The sequence below is a fragment of the Phaenicophaeus curvirostris genome, chromosome 5 (assembly GCF_032191515.1).
Source record: "Phaenicophaeus curvirostris isolate KB17595 chromosome 5, BPBGC_Pcur_1.0, whole genome shotgun sequence".
NCBI classification, from domain to species: Eukaryota; Metazoa; Chordata; class Aves; order Cuculiformes; family Cuculidae; genus Phaenicophaeus; species Phaenicophaeus curvirostris.
Window position 1 is genome coordinate 228982 of NC_091396.1, and position 15585 is coordinate 244566.

General features: G+C 54.7%; 1 protein-coding gene across 1 annotated transcript; it reads right to left on the reverse strand.

The window, feature by feature from the left end:
- Positions 1-717: 717 nt before the first annotated feature.
- On the reverse strand, positions 718-15018 carry LOC138720608 (inner centromere protein A-like). The gene is made up of 19 exons (XM_069856956.1): positions 14882-15018; positions 14496-14609; positions 11671-12374; positions 10573-10624; positions 9998-10031; positions 8820-8919; positions 8317-8407; positions 8078-8213; positions 7870-8004; positions 6935-6946; positions 6256-6365; positions 5795-5906; positions 4987-5097; positions 4522-4652; positions 3970-4045; positions 2984-3088; positions 2693-2791; positions 1708-1864; positions 718-1035 (listed from the first exon to the last, which is right to left on the reverse strand). The coding sequence occupies exons 1-19, from the start codon at positions 15016-15018 to the stop codon at positions 830-832; spliced, it is 2622 nt and encodes an 873-aa protein (XP_069713057.1). The 3' UTR covers positions 718-829.
- Between the last annotated feature and the right edge of the window lie 567 nt (positions 15019-15585).

The following is a 15585-nucleotide window of genomic DNA, read 5'->3' on the forward strand; positions in this document are numbered from 1 at the left end:
GTGACACTACTGAGAGGCTGCATGACCCAAGGGTCCAAGAGAGCCCCAAAGGTACTGGGATAACACTGGAGGGCTCATGGGGAGCCAAGAGAGCAGCCAGAAGAGAAAGAGTCACTAAGAGCCCCACAGAAAACAGGGGAGCCCAGGATGAACAGGAAAGCTGAGGGGATACCGGGGTGCAGAGCTCATGGCAGGCAGTGTTGAACCCCTATTGGCTGCTGCCGAGCTCTGCTCTCCTCAGAGCTGCCTGGGACTCTGCAAAGCTCATCTCAACCCCTACCACAGACTCTGCAGTGCTCAGCACTCCAATGGTTCAGCAAGAGCTCTGACTTCCTCCCCCAAGGCTCTGACACCGAGACACCACAGCTCTTCTGAACCGCTCCAACCCTGCCACAAAGCTCTGAGAAGTAGCAACCAGCACAAAACCTCTGCTGACTGGAGGAGAGCATCACTGTGCCTGCTGGTCTGTAGAACATAGAACAGTTTGGGTGGGAAGGGACCTCAAAGCCCATCCAGTCCCCCCGCTGTCACGAGCAGGGACACCTCCCACTGGATCAGGGAGGGGCTCCAAGCCCCATCCAACCTGGCCTTGAACCCCTCCAGGGATGGGGCAGCCTGGAGCACACCAGGGGTGCACAGGGGTAGGGGAGGGAAACCTTACCCTTTCCAAGCCACAACATCCAAATGGACACTGACTGTGCTTATTGGAAGGGGATTTTATTCAATATTTCTGTAAAAAAAAAAAGAAAGCTTAAAAGACTAGATGTGCTGCATTCTAAGAAAACAAACTGACATAACACATCACTATAAAATGGGTTTCTTTGCGCTCTCAGCTGCTGAAGTAGCAAGATGGACCAAAGGTGGACAAGGTCCCCGGCGGGGAGTGCCAAACTGCTGAGCTCGTGCGCTTGAAGTACCGGGGCTTGCTCTTCCCAAAAATATCCTCCAGCTTCGGGCTCGGAATGAGCCCAAAGAGCTCATCAACATTCACCGGGTGGTAGTACTGGTGTATGATGGCTTGGTTGAGCTGAGCCCCTGTGGAAAGAATCACGTTTAGAGAGGCAGAGCTACTCTAAATGACGTCTGAGTGCTCTGCTTTGAGCACCTGTTCCTTAGTGCCTGCACAACAGGACTCTTCTCCTTGCCTGGAGAACTCTTACAGGGAGTGCCCCATCCCTGGAGGGGTTCAAGGACAGGCTGGATGGGGCTGGGAGCCCCTGATCCAGTGGGAGGTGTCCCTCCCCATGGCAGGGGGTGGAACTGGATGGGCTTTGAGGTCCAACCCAAACCATTCCATGATTCAATGATAACAGCTTCCCTCCTCACCACAAAGCTCTAAGCCCCACACACCTCCTGCAGCTGCCCCAGTGCTGCTTTTCAGCTCCAGTATACACCAAACCTGTTCTAAACCCACCACACCTCCATTTCCCTTGGGAGAACGAGCTGCCTCAGCACCATGAGCCCCCACCCATCTTCTCACACCCACAAACACACGCATGGAGGACTTTGGTTTCATTTCTACACAACAGCTCTTGCAAGAAGGCAGCTCAGTTCCACTCTGCACCCAGTCAGCAGCTCCAGCACTGCTGAAGCCTCACACGCTCCTGGGCTGCACTTTGGGGAGCTGAAATTGCACCAACAGCATCTGGAAAGCTCCAGCTTACCAGGGGAGGGATCTCAGGAAGCCGAACCAAGCTTGGCACCTACCATCAGCCCAGGCAGGGACAGGCTTCCGAGGCTCGTTCTCATCATCTGTAGAGTCATCACTTTTCAGGTCCATCCCATAGTTATTTTCATTCGCTGTTGGGGACCTGGGTTCCTCTGTGCCCTTGGAGGGCCCTGAGCAGGATGCAGAGATGGATTTCTGCAACCAGAGAGCAGCGATTAGTGCAGGAAACAGACATTCCAGCCTGGCAGGAGAGCTCGCTTTGCCAGGGGAGGCTGGCAAGATCCAAGCACTCTGACCCTTGCAGGCAGGCAGAGCTCCAGCACCAGAGAACCAGGCTCTGCTGAAGCCCCAGCCCGGGTCCCACCACCAGATCAGGGCATCACCCTCACATTGAAGGGAAGCTGTGAGTTAAGGGAAGAGCTCCCAGTGCCGCAGGGACTCCCCTGGCATGGGAAGGCAGCCAGAAGGCAGACCTGACAGGGGCCTTGCTGGAGCAGGCGCATCCCTCACAATCATTTTCATCCCTAGTCCAAAGAACCCCCCTTTCATATGTTTCATGGCTGAGCTGGTTTTCATTCTCTCGAGCTCCGACATGAGTCACAGCGTGGAGCTGCTCAGCCCCAAGAGGCAGAGGCAGCACTGAAGTCTGTCTCCATCTGAGCAGCCTCCCCCCACTGCTCCCAGTACCAGGCCTCCAATCCAGCCAGGATCCAGCAGCAGGCTGGGATCAGAGCTGCCACAGGCGATGGCTCACGACAGGCTGCCATCCTGCAGCCGCTTCCAGCGTCCTCACCAAGCGAAACCACTTGTTTTCCCTTTGGGATCCCCCATGCTGAGCTCTCAGCCGCCAGCCCCGTCCTCGGCACAGACGCCTGTCGAGCCCCAGCAGCCCGCACTTCGGGAGCTCATTTCCCGCTCCACCGCTGACGGATCATAAATCTGCAGGCTGGCTCCAGACCCCAGGAGCCAATTAGGCACTGCAGGCTCATTACATCCGAGGGCTCTGCTGGAGCCAGGGCTCACCTGCACGGTTTTGCTCAGCCATGTGCCAGAGGCAGCAGTCAACGCTTCTGGCTGCTTCATCTTCTTCCCCTCTCCCAGCTCCTGCAGACCACCCTCCTCCTGCAAAAGCATGAGGATTAAGTCACTTATTCACGTTCATCCAAGCAGAACAGATCTCTGGAACCAAGCCACAGTGGCTTGGGACCTTGCAAGAAAATCCTCAGTCCCTCCAGAAAAAAGCCCAAACGCCAAGATAAAGCAACTCCTGCCTTTCCTCAGATCCACATTGAGGTCTCTAGAGCCCACGCTCACCTTTGCTGCTTTGAGCCAGGGATTGGAAGCTACAGCAATGGATTCCGGTTGCTTGGCTTTCTTCTCCTGCCCAGGGTGCTGCTGCAGCACTTTTGGGCTCTCCTCCTAATAAAAAGATAAAACTGTCAGTGCTTAAACTTCTTTTCAGCCCAATCCAGGCATTTTTTCTCCAGCACTATTCAGCAGGGAAGAGCCAAGAACTGCAGGCACTGAGTTACATTCGGCTTCTCTCATCTGGAGGGGCTTCACTGCAGCTCACTCAGCCCAGAGCTTCACCACACACGAGCAATTGAGACCTTCATTAAAATTGTGCAGCACAACTAGGAGTCTGAATGTCAGGGACCTGGTGAGTAAGAGCAGCAAAGACAGGAGGAGGAATTTATTCTTAAGAATAGCATTTAGGAGGCTGGTTTTTCACTAAGGAAAAGGCAGAAGGAAGAGTGATGTTAAGAGTAAAAAGGAAATGTTACTATGATGTTTTGAGACAAGCTGCCTTGACTTCAAGGCACAACATTCCTTGCATGAGCGCAGCTGGAATCACATGAAACCACAATACCTGAAGATTATGGGGATTGCATCCTCCAAACACAGTAAGCAAACGTAGCAGGGGAAAAGACAGATCTCTTACTAATTTCCACATTGATTTAAGCGTCAGTGAACACTCTTTGGAGGGGCTCTTCAAACTGCCACTGTACAGCTGCCATCCCGCTGGAGGAGGCTGGGGAAGCTCACTCACGAACAAGAAAACAGCCAGCCTCAACGCTATCAGCAGAGCTGGCTTGATCCTGCACAGCCCTAGCTCTGTACAATAACATATTTGGCCTATAATTGGTTTTATTGCACTTGTTCCTCTAAATAGCATGGTAGTGAATGTTAAAACATTAACACAGCACGTGGAAAACAAGCATGATCTTAAAACAAGTCCGTGCCTCCTGTGCCTCACTGGTCCACAACAGAGAAGGTCCCAAGCCCACTCCAGCTCTCACCTTCCTGTTCTTTTCAGCAGGCACTGCTGACTCCAGCTGAGATTGGGTGCCCTTCTTCTCTCGCTGTCTGTGATCCCTGGGGAAGAAAGAATGGTTTAGTTCTAGAGGAGAACACATCTGTGCCCCCCCAATCCCCAGCATTCAGCCCCACCTTGAGCACTGGGGGCAGCTTTGGACCCCATGGGATAAAAAGGATCTAAAGCTGCTGGAGAGCATCCAGAGGAGGGCATGGAGCTGGGGAAGGGTTGAGGGGGAAGCGTGTGAGCAGTGGCTGAAGCCACTTGGTCTGTTCAGCCTGGAGAAGAGGAGAGTGAGACCTCACTGCACGTGGCAGCTTCCTCACACAGGGAGGAGGAAGAGCAGGCGCTGAGCTCTTCTCTGACCACAGGGAATGGCAGGAAGATGCCAGGGGAGTGTGAGGTTGGACATTAGGAGGTTCCTCATCCAGAGGGTGGTGGAGCACTGGAACAGTCCCAATCCAGCAGCACTGTTTATCTTTACTGCCTCACCACATTTCCAGGTCCCCTCCTCCAGAGCAGGACAAGCCAATACCTCTCCTTCCCTTGTTCCACCTGCTGCTGCTCTGCCAGATTTCTCAGTTCCCAGACTCTCTTTCCTTTTTCTTTCATCTCATCCTCTCTCCTTCTCTGCAGGGACTCTTGCTGCTCAAGTTCACCTTCCTCCTGACAGAGAAAGAAATCCCTCGTAACGCTTCAGATCCCGTGAGAAGAGATTGGAGGATATGAAAAATACTCTGAGACAGCCTGTACCTGTTGCATCATTCCCATCTCCCCTGGTGTGACCACTGTGGAGAAATCCCTCCCTCCTGTCCCAACAGGTGCCTTTGTGCTCAAACCTAACACCGACTGTCCAGGCAGAAATCTTGCAGCATGGACCCCAATCCCCACAGCGGGAGAGGCAGGAACCTCTCCCTGTCCCATCAATTGGAACAGGGCACAGGTTCCCTGCTGTTCCTCTCCATTTCTACACACAGCAGGGACCCAGAGTTGCTCTTACCACCTTTGGTGCTTTCTGCTTCTGGGCATCAACTTCCCTGTGCTTCTTGGACAGCTTTTTCTTGCTCCGCTCCTCAGGCACTTTCTCTTCTCGCCCTTGTGGGAGATGCACCTGAGGGAGCCACAGGTTTGAAGCAGAAAGAGTGTAGATCGAGATAAGATCTTAGGAAGAAATGTTTTCCTGTCAGGGTGGGGAGGTTGCCCAGAGAAGTGGTGGCTACTCCATCCCTGGAGGTGTTCAGGGGGGAACCATCCCCTTCCCACAGGCTGCCAAGGCTCCAGGTTGATCAGGTGCAGCCCCCTTAATCCTGCAGAACCTGCACAGAGCTGCACAAGCAGCCAGCAACAGCCCCTCTTACCATGCTCCTCGTCTGCTACCTGATCCCAAGAGGGCCAGATAAGGCTTTCAAAGCCTAACACAGTACAGACACAAAGCCCACTCGCTATCAGCACCCCTTTGTGTGCTTGGGATCTACTCCTTCCCACCACACTGAGTGCCAACGGCTCACTCTGAGCGTGCTGTACACTGAGTAAGGCTGCCTGAGCAAAGGACACCAGAGATGCTGCCACATTCCTTGAACACAGCACCACAAACACTGCATGTTGGAACAGGAACGTCTAGAGCCACCACAGAGGTAGGGAGAGCAAAAGCCTTCTCTTATCAGAGTACTTCAGTGTCTCTGATGCAGCTACCCACCAGCAGCAACCCTGTGCTCACACGCACCGTGCTGGTGGCCTCCCTGCACCCCCATGGCCTCACAGCTCACCGAGAGAGCATCACCGTACTGCACAGTCCAAAGGCTTCTCACCTTCTCATCACTCTGTAAAATCTTCTGCTCCATCCGCTTCTTCTTCTCTTCTTCCATCTGTTCCACCCGCTCCCGAGCCTGCAGTGCCTTCCTCAGGCGCTCTTCCCTCCTCCTGGGCAGCAAAGGTGCAAGAGGGGCTGCTAAGCTGTCTGCTCCAGCCCAGAGGCTGATGGGGAACAGGGACTTGTCATGGGAACTGCAGAAACCTGTTCCTGTGCCTGCCTTGCTCTGGCTGAGCATCATTTCAGCTCACATCTGGATTAAGAGCAGGCATTGGCAGGGGTTTTGTATCAATGCAGCCCCTATGGCAGCAAGATACGAACAACACGGGCCAGGCAGCATCACTCACTAAATGCTCCTTCCACAGAGGAGGCGCAGAGCAGGGCACAGCCTGTCAGGAAAGGCTCTGAGGCACCTCTGCAGAGCCAGGGAAGGAGCAAGAGTAAAGTGACCCAACTCACTGCTTCATCTCTGCCTGCCGCCGCCTCTTTTCCTCCTCCACTTTCTTCCTCCTCTCCTCCTCAGCCTCCTGCTTCCTCCTGAGGCTTTCCAGCCTCTGCCGCTCCTTCTCCTGAGGGGAAGAGGAGTTCAGGCTGTACGGATCGCTGGGACCCATTTCTGCCCCCAGGCTGCAGGTGCCCAGGCAGCAACTCCACAACAGTCACCTTAGAGTCATTCCCCCCCACCAAGAGGGAAAGGAACAGCAGGGAATAAACGCCAGTTTGGCAATAGTGCTTATTCAACTAATCCAAGCAGGAGAGTCATGGGGACAGGAGGGAATTGCCCCAGCCCTCCAGCTGTGGATGATATATCTGTGCAAAGAACAGCACAGCCCCACTGCAGTGACCTCCCGTAGCGATTGCTCTGCGCCTGGGACAGCGCTACCTACACCTGCGGCTGGGAGAGTTAAGGAGAAGGAGCACAGTGCAAGGGGTCTTATTTAGAGGCCAAAGGTTTCCCTGCAGCTCCCAGCCCCAGCAGAACACACCCACAAAGAGGTCTGGCCACCTCACTGCTGTGTGGCTGTGGGTTTATTTGGAGCGAGCTGTGTGGGATCCAGGATGAGAGGAAAGAGCTGCCAGTGCTGTGAGACAGTCCTTACAGCCTTCAGGCCCCACAGGAAAGGGTGTCATTACTTACAACAAAGTCTCCCTGTAGAGAAGAGACAAAACAAATGATTAATGGTTTGGAAGTAACACTAAAACTCCCTTTACAACACAAACACCTCATTCTCAGCCACAGCTCCTTACCCACATGTGGCAGAGACGCCCCAGCCTGACCCCTCAGTGCCTCCCGTGCAGCCCTGTGGCCACCAGCCATGCCAGGCAAGGGCAGATCCCACTGCAGGGAGAAAAGCTTCCCATTTCCCTAGGGTTCAGCACTCCCAGAACATAAACTGTTCCTGATAACTACAGCTAGAGCAGTGAGACTCCTTGGCGTGTGAGGAAGGTTTGAGAATTGATGCCCTGGTCAACTGCATGTCTGGACAGACAAGGCGAGGCAACACCAGCTACAGAATCACAGAAAGGTTGGAAAGGACCTCAAAGCCCATCCAATTCCATCTCCCACTGGACCAGGGGCTCCAAGCCCCATCCAACCTGGCCTGGAACCCCTCCAGGGATGGGGCAGCCACCACTGCTCTGGGCAACCTGGGCCAAGGCCTCCCTCCCTCCCAACAAAACATTTCTGCCTAAAATCTCATCTCAATCTCCCCTCTTTCAGCCTAAAACCATTCCCCCTCATTCTGTCCCTGCACTTCCTGACACAGAGCCCCTCCCCAGCTTTCCTGGAGCCCCTTTCAGTCCTAGAAGCTGCTCTAAGGTGTCACTGCAGCCTTCTCTTCTCCAGGCTGAAGAACCCCAACTCTGTCAGGCTATCCTTACACAGGAGGTGCTCCCGTGTGCATCATCTCCACAGCCCTTCTCCAGGGAGGCTGAAGCAGAATCAGGTTCAGTTTGCTACAAGGACCCATGTCAGCAGAAAGAACCAGGAATATGTTTATGCTCATCAAAGCAACAGTCCCTCCTGCTACTCCCTCCTCCATCCCTACAAGGAAAGGTGGGACCCGGACACACCTTTGGAGCAGGCCGGGAGGGAGTGTTGCGTTTGATGAAGTTCTTTATGACTCCCCCATGTCCGGTGGGCCCCGGGCTCGCCAGCAGCTGGTTTTGCTGCACAGCCTGCAGGAAGTTCTTCAATGGTCTAACAACCTAAGAGGAGGAGACATCGGGAATTCAGTATCTGTCAGGGAAAGGGAGGGAGAGGACTGTGACACCCGCTCACCTTGCTGGCAGAAGAGAAAGAAGGTGGAGCCTGGTTCGATGAGTTCTTCTGCTTTTCATCCACTGGGGAAAGGGTGTGAGCCCCCGGCTGCTGCCCATTCCATAGGGCACCCATTGCTTGTTTGTAGCTTCTTGTCCTGCAGGGATTAGCAAAAAGCACATTAGGGGACACTTGCTCCACACACTGAAGGCCAGGTCCAGGTCCTTCCAGACCACAGGTTCCTCACAAGTGTCTCCTACCAGACGCCTGAGCGGTTCTCCCAAGTCTTGACACAGTGGGGCTTCCCCTGGTTCTCGTTCCGAGCTTCACTGGTTGGGTTCATAGAGTTTCCTGTGAAGAAACCTGGAGTTAGCACCATGTTCAAAGCATCCAGTGGGGCTCCAATTCCCATTTCCAGCCTCTAACCAAACAGAGAAACCAGGAGCCTGGGGCTCCCTGGAACATCAGCACCCACAGTGTGCGTCCTGTACAGACCCAGCCTGCCCCACCTCTGGCTGCTCTTCCCTCTGCCCTGCTGGGCAGATCCTACAGCTCCACAGGGAACAATCAAAGCCTTCATCTCTCCCTCTCCTTGCACAGTAAATCAACAGGACCCACGGATCCTCCTGCAGCACAAACCCAGGAGAAAGGGACATTGCTCCTATACGAGCCCCACATTGTCCACAATCCCTCACAATGAATCCCCCTGCCCCATGTGTCTGTGGGGCCTCACGCAAGGAAAGCAAGACCAACTCCTAGGTACCTTTGTTGCTCCCTGCCTGCTGCTCAGGAGGAGCTAAGGGCGGTGTGGAAGGGTTGGCAGCCTGTGTACTTCTGCTTGAAGCAAGGGTCTCCTCAGGAGCCTGCAGGAGGAAGAAACACGCATTCTCTTATCACCAAAGAGCACAGCTATCACGGCCCCGCTGCCCTGAGAAAGCCAGTCACTTCTAACCCACAATCCACTGCCAGGCTAGGGCCTGTTCTCCCCCAGCTAGAGCTGTGCGGGCACCAACTGGTTTATTTCAGGGGTCTGCTGAGGGACCACTGGCCTCTGCAGGAGATTTGCCCAGCACTTCTCAACCACAGCAGAAGCTCTGTGAGCCCGGACTCCAAAGCCACCGCGCCTCGAGGACAGGCAGCTCCTACCCACCTTGAAGACAATTTCAAGCATCTCAGTCCTGAAAGAGGACTGTCAAGTGTCTCAGGTTACAGGATCGTAGGCACATGAAGCACCATATCTTCACAGGACAACAAGCAAAACCACCACAGCACAACACCCTCGCGTGTTGCGAGGTTGCCTGCACAGGCTGCGCTTTCTTTGCTTGTCATCCCCTACCTGCTGCGCTGCTACCACCACCCACAGCAGAGCCACTCGCCTGTTCCCACTGCTGCTCCCCAACAGCACCAGAGCTCTTCTGAAGCAGAGCCCGCCCCTCTGCTGGGCTGGTTTTCACCTCTGCTGACACACAACACAACCACACAAGATGTTTTTTGGGTTTCTCTTCCCTCACCACAGGCTCACGCTGGCCCCTGTGGCCCAGGAAAGCACATTAACTTGAACTGCCCTCCTGATTTCTGGAGCTAGACCAGCCTTGCAGCAGAGAGAGGCTAAGAATACAGTCAATTCCCATGCCCGGCTGACAGGGAACAGCTTGCCAGCTCCTGGGAATCTGGCCAGGCACTTCCAAACACTCCATCCTGAAGAAACCTTATCGAGGCACCCAACGCCTCTGCCCACCAGGAGCCAGAGCACCAACTGGCTCAGCTGGCTGCGTTGCGTTACACGGGCAGCGCTGCTCGGCTCGGCTGTGCCTTCACTCAACTCGGAGGGACGTGACGGAACCATCCTTGGCTGCCTTCCCTGCTTCCAGTGGCAACAATCAGCAAAGGTACCAAGAAGATGCCCAGAGACACGCTTGTGGGTTGTTCCTTAGAACTTACCTTTCCACCTGGGGGATCCAGCTCTGGTCCAGGCCTGCAAATAAAGAGCCGTTTTAATTATTTTGACTCTGATGGAACCAGCATAGAGACCCCAAGGAAAGCACAAAGATCTAAACACATCCAGAGGCACAAGGTTTTTTCAGCCAGGCCACAGAGGCAAAGCTGAGAACCCTTCAGATGGGCTGTTCCACCACATCGTTGATCAACATGCTGCTGAGCTTGGTGTCCTCCTGTAGAACTTGGACCTCTGTTGGAGTCTCACCCATCCAGGTCAGAGCACCACTGACCACCCTCCAGCACCTGCGGGCATTCGGAGGCTGGCTACAGCCAGGAGTGCCTCCTCGACACCACCACTCTGGTCCAGGATGGACCTCACCATGCTCAAAACGGGTTTGTGGAAAGGAAGGGGTGTGTCTGGGCAGCACACACTGAAATATCAACAACCTAGGTGACACCAGCACCCAAACAGCCCGTTACAAAACCAGTCCTATCACAGGAACACAAAAGCCACCCCGAGAGCTTCCCTGCAGGGGTTTCTGTGGCTTCTTCCTGCCTGCTCTGCATGGGAACCTCACCTTGTGCTGCTGGTCGCATCTTCTTCCACAAAATCCTCCAAGGATCTTTGACCTGGAGGAGAAAACACAAGCTTGAGGATTCCATTCCGAGGCCTCCCAGCAGCAGCAGGGTGTGTGGTAGAGCTCAGGGCTCCGAGCAGGCTTTGCGCAGAGGAACACTGCTCATCCCTGCTCTCCACACCAGCACTGCCACCTCCCCCAGGTGCCACTGACAAACCGGAGTGGGCTGGGAAGGAAGAGCTGCAGAGCTGCAGCTCCTCTGCCTGCAGGCTGCTCCAGCTGCACAAACACTCCTGCCTGTGCCGGGGACAGCATTTCCCGGTCAATTGACTGCAGCTCCTGCCTCCCCACACAGCTTCGCGCCGAGATTGGGTCTATTTAGGCTGATTTCATACCCCCAACACCACTTTGCTGGAAGTGTTAGAGCAAACGCCTGGATACAGCATGACTCAAAGCTGACAAAGGCAAACACTGAAGGCCTTGGCGCTTTATTAGCAGCCAATCTGCCTCCAGAGCAGTGATTTTATAAAGTCCTGATGGCAAAACCTCCCCAGGAGCAGTGGGAACAGAGGATATGGGGAGCTTAATGCTACCAGCAACAGCCCGCATCTTGTTTCCTTCAATGACTGTGCTGTTTGGTCCTCAGTCCATCCACATCTCTGCCTTCCCCCAGAAACTATTTAAGCTCCTCTGCCAACACCAGCCAAATTTCAGGGGTGGAGACATTCAGCTCCGATAGATTTTGAGAGTTGGCAGAAAACATGGAAATCAAAGCCCATCCCCAGGGAATGCAAGAGTCTCTGATCAGCCAAACTGCACACATGGCTGCAACCAGACAGATCATGTTTTCCTTGGTGCTCAGGGTTTCTCCACCTACCCACAACCTATGGAACCCATTACCTGGCCCCTGCGCCTCAGCAGACTCAGTCTGACAGCAGGCGAGGACCTGAAGATCACACCCCAAAGGGGTAGAAGCCACAGGGCCAATCCACAAGGAGCCAGAGAGTTACTATGGGTGCACTGCTCCACATGCGCTTCCTCCCCACACCAAAGCCGATTTAACCAAATGAACGTACTTGGCAACTTTAAGGCACTTACAGCTCGCTCTGCTGGAGGCAGAGGAGGACGCCTGTGCCACTGCCTTCTTCAGGATGGCCCTGCTGACAGATCTCCGGATCATGCTCTCCCTCTTGCTGGCCAGAGAGTACTTTGCTGCCAAGGAGGCTCTGCGGCTCTTGTGGGAGCCACCAGCACTGCTCCGGCGCCCAGAGCAGCGGCACGCTTTGGATCTTGCTGTCATCATCTTGCTGTCAGAGTCCTGGAAAAGCACCTCTTCAAGGCCTTGCAGAGATGGGTCTCCTTGGAGCACGGCAGGATCTCTGTCCCCAGCAGCCTGGGCAACAGAGGGGCTCACTGTTCTTTTCAGGGGCTGCTCCTCTTCCTCCTCCAGTGCTGCTCGGGCAGCAGGAACCAGAGTGGAACAAGATGCATCACCAGCGTGCGCAGTGCCTGCGTTTCCCTGGGGTGACAGCTGCTCCACGCGGGCTGCGCTGCTGCTGTTGGCTTCCCAAAGGCTGCCCTGACAGCTCGCCTTCTCCACGGGATCCTGTGCCTCTGCCAGCCCTTTCCCAGCCGGCCCAGGGAGCTCGATTTTCACACCAGCTTCAGACCCCACTGCACAGTCTGGCACAGCCACCTCTTCCCCCCGATGGCCAGGGCCCTGGGGCTGCTCCTTGCTCTGGCGCCTTTGGGAACTCGGCTTGGAAGATGCTGGTTTGACACTGCTTCTTCTTCTGGACAACCTTAAATAAAGACAATTTTAAATGAAGCAATGAAGTCTCCAAGTCCCAAACAACTTTTAAAGGAAAAAGAGCAGACAAAGTTTTGAAGTGAGCCTGCAGGCTTCTTCCCTCCTCCATTCCCTTGCAACCCATGTCCTACCACTGGTGAAACACAGGAGCTGGACCTTGAGGGCTTAGATTTAGCCAGAAGAGCTTAGGAATTGCTCCTTGCTGCTCTCTACTGCCTGCAAGATGGATTTTCACTAGATGTCACCACTGCCGCAGGCAGGAACTCTGGGCATGTGCCCTCCCTGTCCAGCTGGCTGTGCCAGGTGGATCCACAAAGGCTGGAGAACACCAACTGCAGGACCTGAGACTGCTCTTTGCACCTACAGCCCCAGGCAGAGCTGACACTGGGTCAGCAAAGCCACACTGGCACAGTCAACTCCACTCCATCCACATGGAGCAAGGCACAGACACCCACGTAGGGAGGGATTCTGGAATGAAGGTGTTGCAGGCTGCCATGATCAGCTTGGTGTGGAAGCCTCCTTACAAGGTCCCAGCTAGAAACAGCAGGGTTTGCTGCTTTCAGCAGGCTGCACAACGTGAAGCAGATCCTAAACGCTGGGGAAGGACTCAAGCACTGGGAAAATATCCATGGATCTAAACGCTGGGTTTGAACAGAATGGGAAACAGCAGCACTGCCGTACACAGGGTACGAGACAGTGCAATCGCAAAGAACACCTAAAAATCCCACTAGTACAGCCAGGACTCAGGAATTCTTTGAGTTCCTGCTATTTAAAAGCAGAATTACCAGGAACAGTAAAGTTTTCCGCTCTATCGCTTCAGTTAAACCTGACCAACTACACAGTTTTCAGCAGAGAAATCCTCTTTGGGGTTAGTAAACTTGCTGCAAGAGAATGGAGCCACACATGGGCTCAACAAGTCAAGGAGAGCAGCTGGACAAATCCACAGCCAAAGGACAAAGCTGGTTGCAGAGAAAAGCAGTTTCTGATGCTGAAGGGGGCCAGAGGGTTGAGGCTGGAGGCAAATATGAATCAGTTGATGTGGAAGAGCTCGACGCGCTGGACTGCAGCGGGAGCTTCCTGCTGCCAAACACCCGCCCAGGCATTGTCACATCAGCAGGGCTTCCTCAAGACAGTTTACATGAGGAAAAACAGATGTAAGACCCGTTTTCCTCAGGGGAGCAAAGCAGCTGCTACCCGAAAACCAGCAGCATGTCCCAGGAGCTCCCTGCTTCTCGCTGCAGCGTGTTCTCCTGCCCTCCCCCACCGCACACGCATGAACTGCTCACACTGCCGTGCTATTCTTGCTCTTCTCTCCATGTCCACTTTCTGAGAGCCTTTAGTTCTTCCCATCCAGCTCATGTGGGTTTTCCACCATGGTTATCAACATTTAAGTGCCTTTATCACACGAGTGGTTTGGGTCACGCTGCCAGCATCCCTGCCCTTGGCTCGCAGGGTGCCCTTCTCCAGAGGGAGGATTCCGCAGCCACCGCCGGCCACAGGAGAGGGGAAGGAGCGGCATCAAGGAAGTTAATGAGAATTGCAGCCACCCCTAATTACACACACAATTAAATCTCACCGACACTGCCCCGCCTTGACATCCGTTTGCAGGGAACTGTTGCCTGTTCAGGACTAGCTTTAAAAAGCTTAAGTACAGTTTGGAATTGCTTAGAATTGCCACTTCTGTTTCACCACTGATCCCTTTGAGCCTTCCTGCCCACCAGTTCAAACCACAACCAGTTCAGATTGCTGGTGGCCAGTCCTACCCCTGGTTCTCCCATCTCAGGCACTAGCACAAAGGTTTAGGGAGTGAACGCCAGGAGCAACCTCAGGCCAAAACAAATCAAAAACCCAAATGCAAATAAGGCAAGAAAACAGGGTATTTGTTATTCTTTGTTTATAACCAGAAAAAAACAAGAATAGGAGAGAAGGAAACTGACCACCTCCATCCCCAATGTTCACCAGAGCAAGAAAGAGTTGATTGGTCTCTATGTGCCCTTTTAAATGTATTTTCTAACTCGGGGAATAAAGTGGCTATTTTATGTCCTGGTGCACGTGGAGACAGTCAGTGTTTTGCTTTACTCTTAAACGAGCCAGGACAAAGGGACTCACCCACCTCCTCCTGTTGGGCTCCTTGATCTCCTCTTTGAGGCAGGAGGATTGCCTTTTCCTGGAACGCCTCCTCTGCGACGGCGTTTTGGGCATCAGAGTGGGTTCAGCCCCGAAGCTGCTGTTGAGCAAAGGCACAAGACAGCGGTCGCTTCCCCTACTGCCTGCAGCAACGCTACCACAACCCATCCCGCACGGGGCACTCGCTGCGGAGCGCTGGGTGAAAAAGAAGAGTGAAAAGCACCGAAACCTGGCAGCCAGGTTCAAACCCAGGTGCTGAGTCCAGAGTCACGGAACCCAGTGCCCGCCGGCCCTCGTGCCGGGGCTGGGCACACGCAGGGCCTCACGCGCAGGGGCTTTGGGATCACCCAGCTCCCCGGACGCAGCCCCTACCTCTCGAGCAGCCTCATGCCCTGCTCCTCCACCTCCCGCAGCCAGGCCAGGTGCTTGTGCTTGGCATTGTGGAGGAACCGGGAGAACCGCTGCCCGCACACCTCCAGCAGCCGCGTGGGACCATCGGCCTCCGCCATGGCCCTGCCTGGAACAGAGGGAGAGGCAGCGGCTCGGGGGCGCCCAGGGAGGTCCGACCAGCACCAGCATCGCTCCCACCTTGGGGCAGGGCGTGAGGGCCAGAGGTGAACCCCAAAGCTGCAACCTGGGCAGGCACAAGCCCCCATTTTGCTTCAAAGGGCCCCAAATCCACTCTGCCTGCTCCCCCCTTGAGGCTCAAGCCCACTCCCACTTCAGGGCAGGGTGCAAGCAGCAAAGAGGAGTAGATGATGGGTAAAAGGGGTTGGGGAACAACCTAATGCTGCACCCTGGCGAGACACAAGCCCACACTTCACCTCCAAGAGCCCCCAGACCCCTCTGCACATCCCCAAGGCTCAAATCCCCTACCACTTCAGGGCAGGGCCAAAAAGGGGGTGACCCATTACTGCACCCTGGGTAGGTAGAAACACACGCTCCATCCCAAGAGCCCCCAGGACCCTCTGCCTGCTCCTACGAGCTCAAACCCGCTCCCACCTCAGAGCTAGGGTGCGAGGGGCAAAAAGGGGGGGGCAAGAGGGGGTGGTGCAGCCCAGCAGAAGCCCGCACTG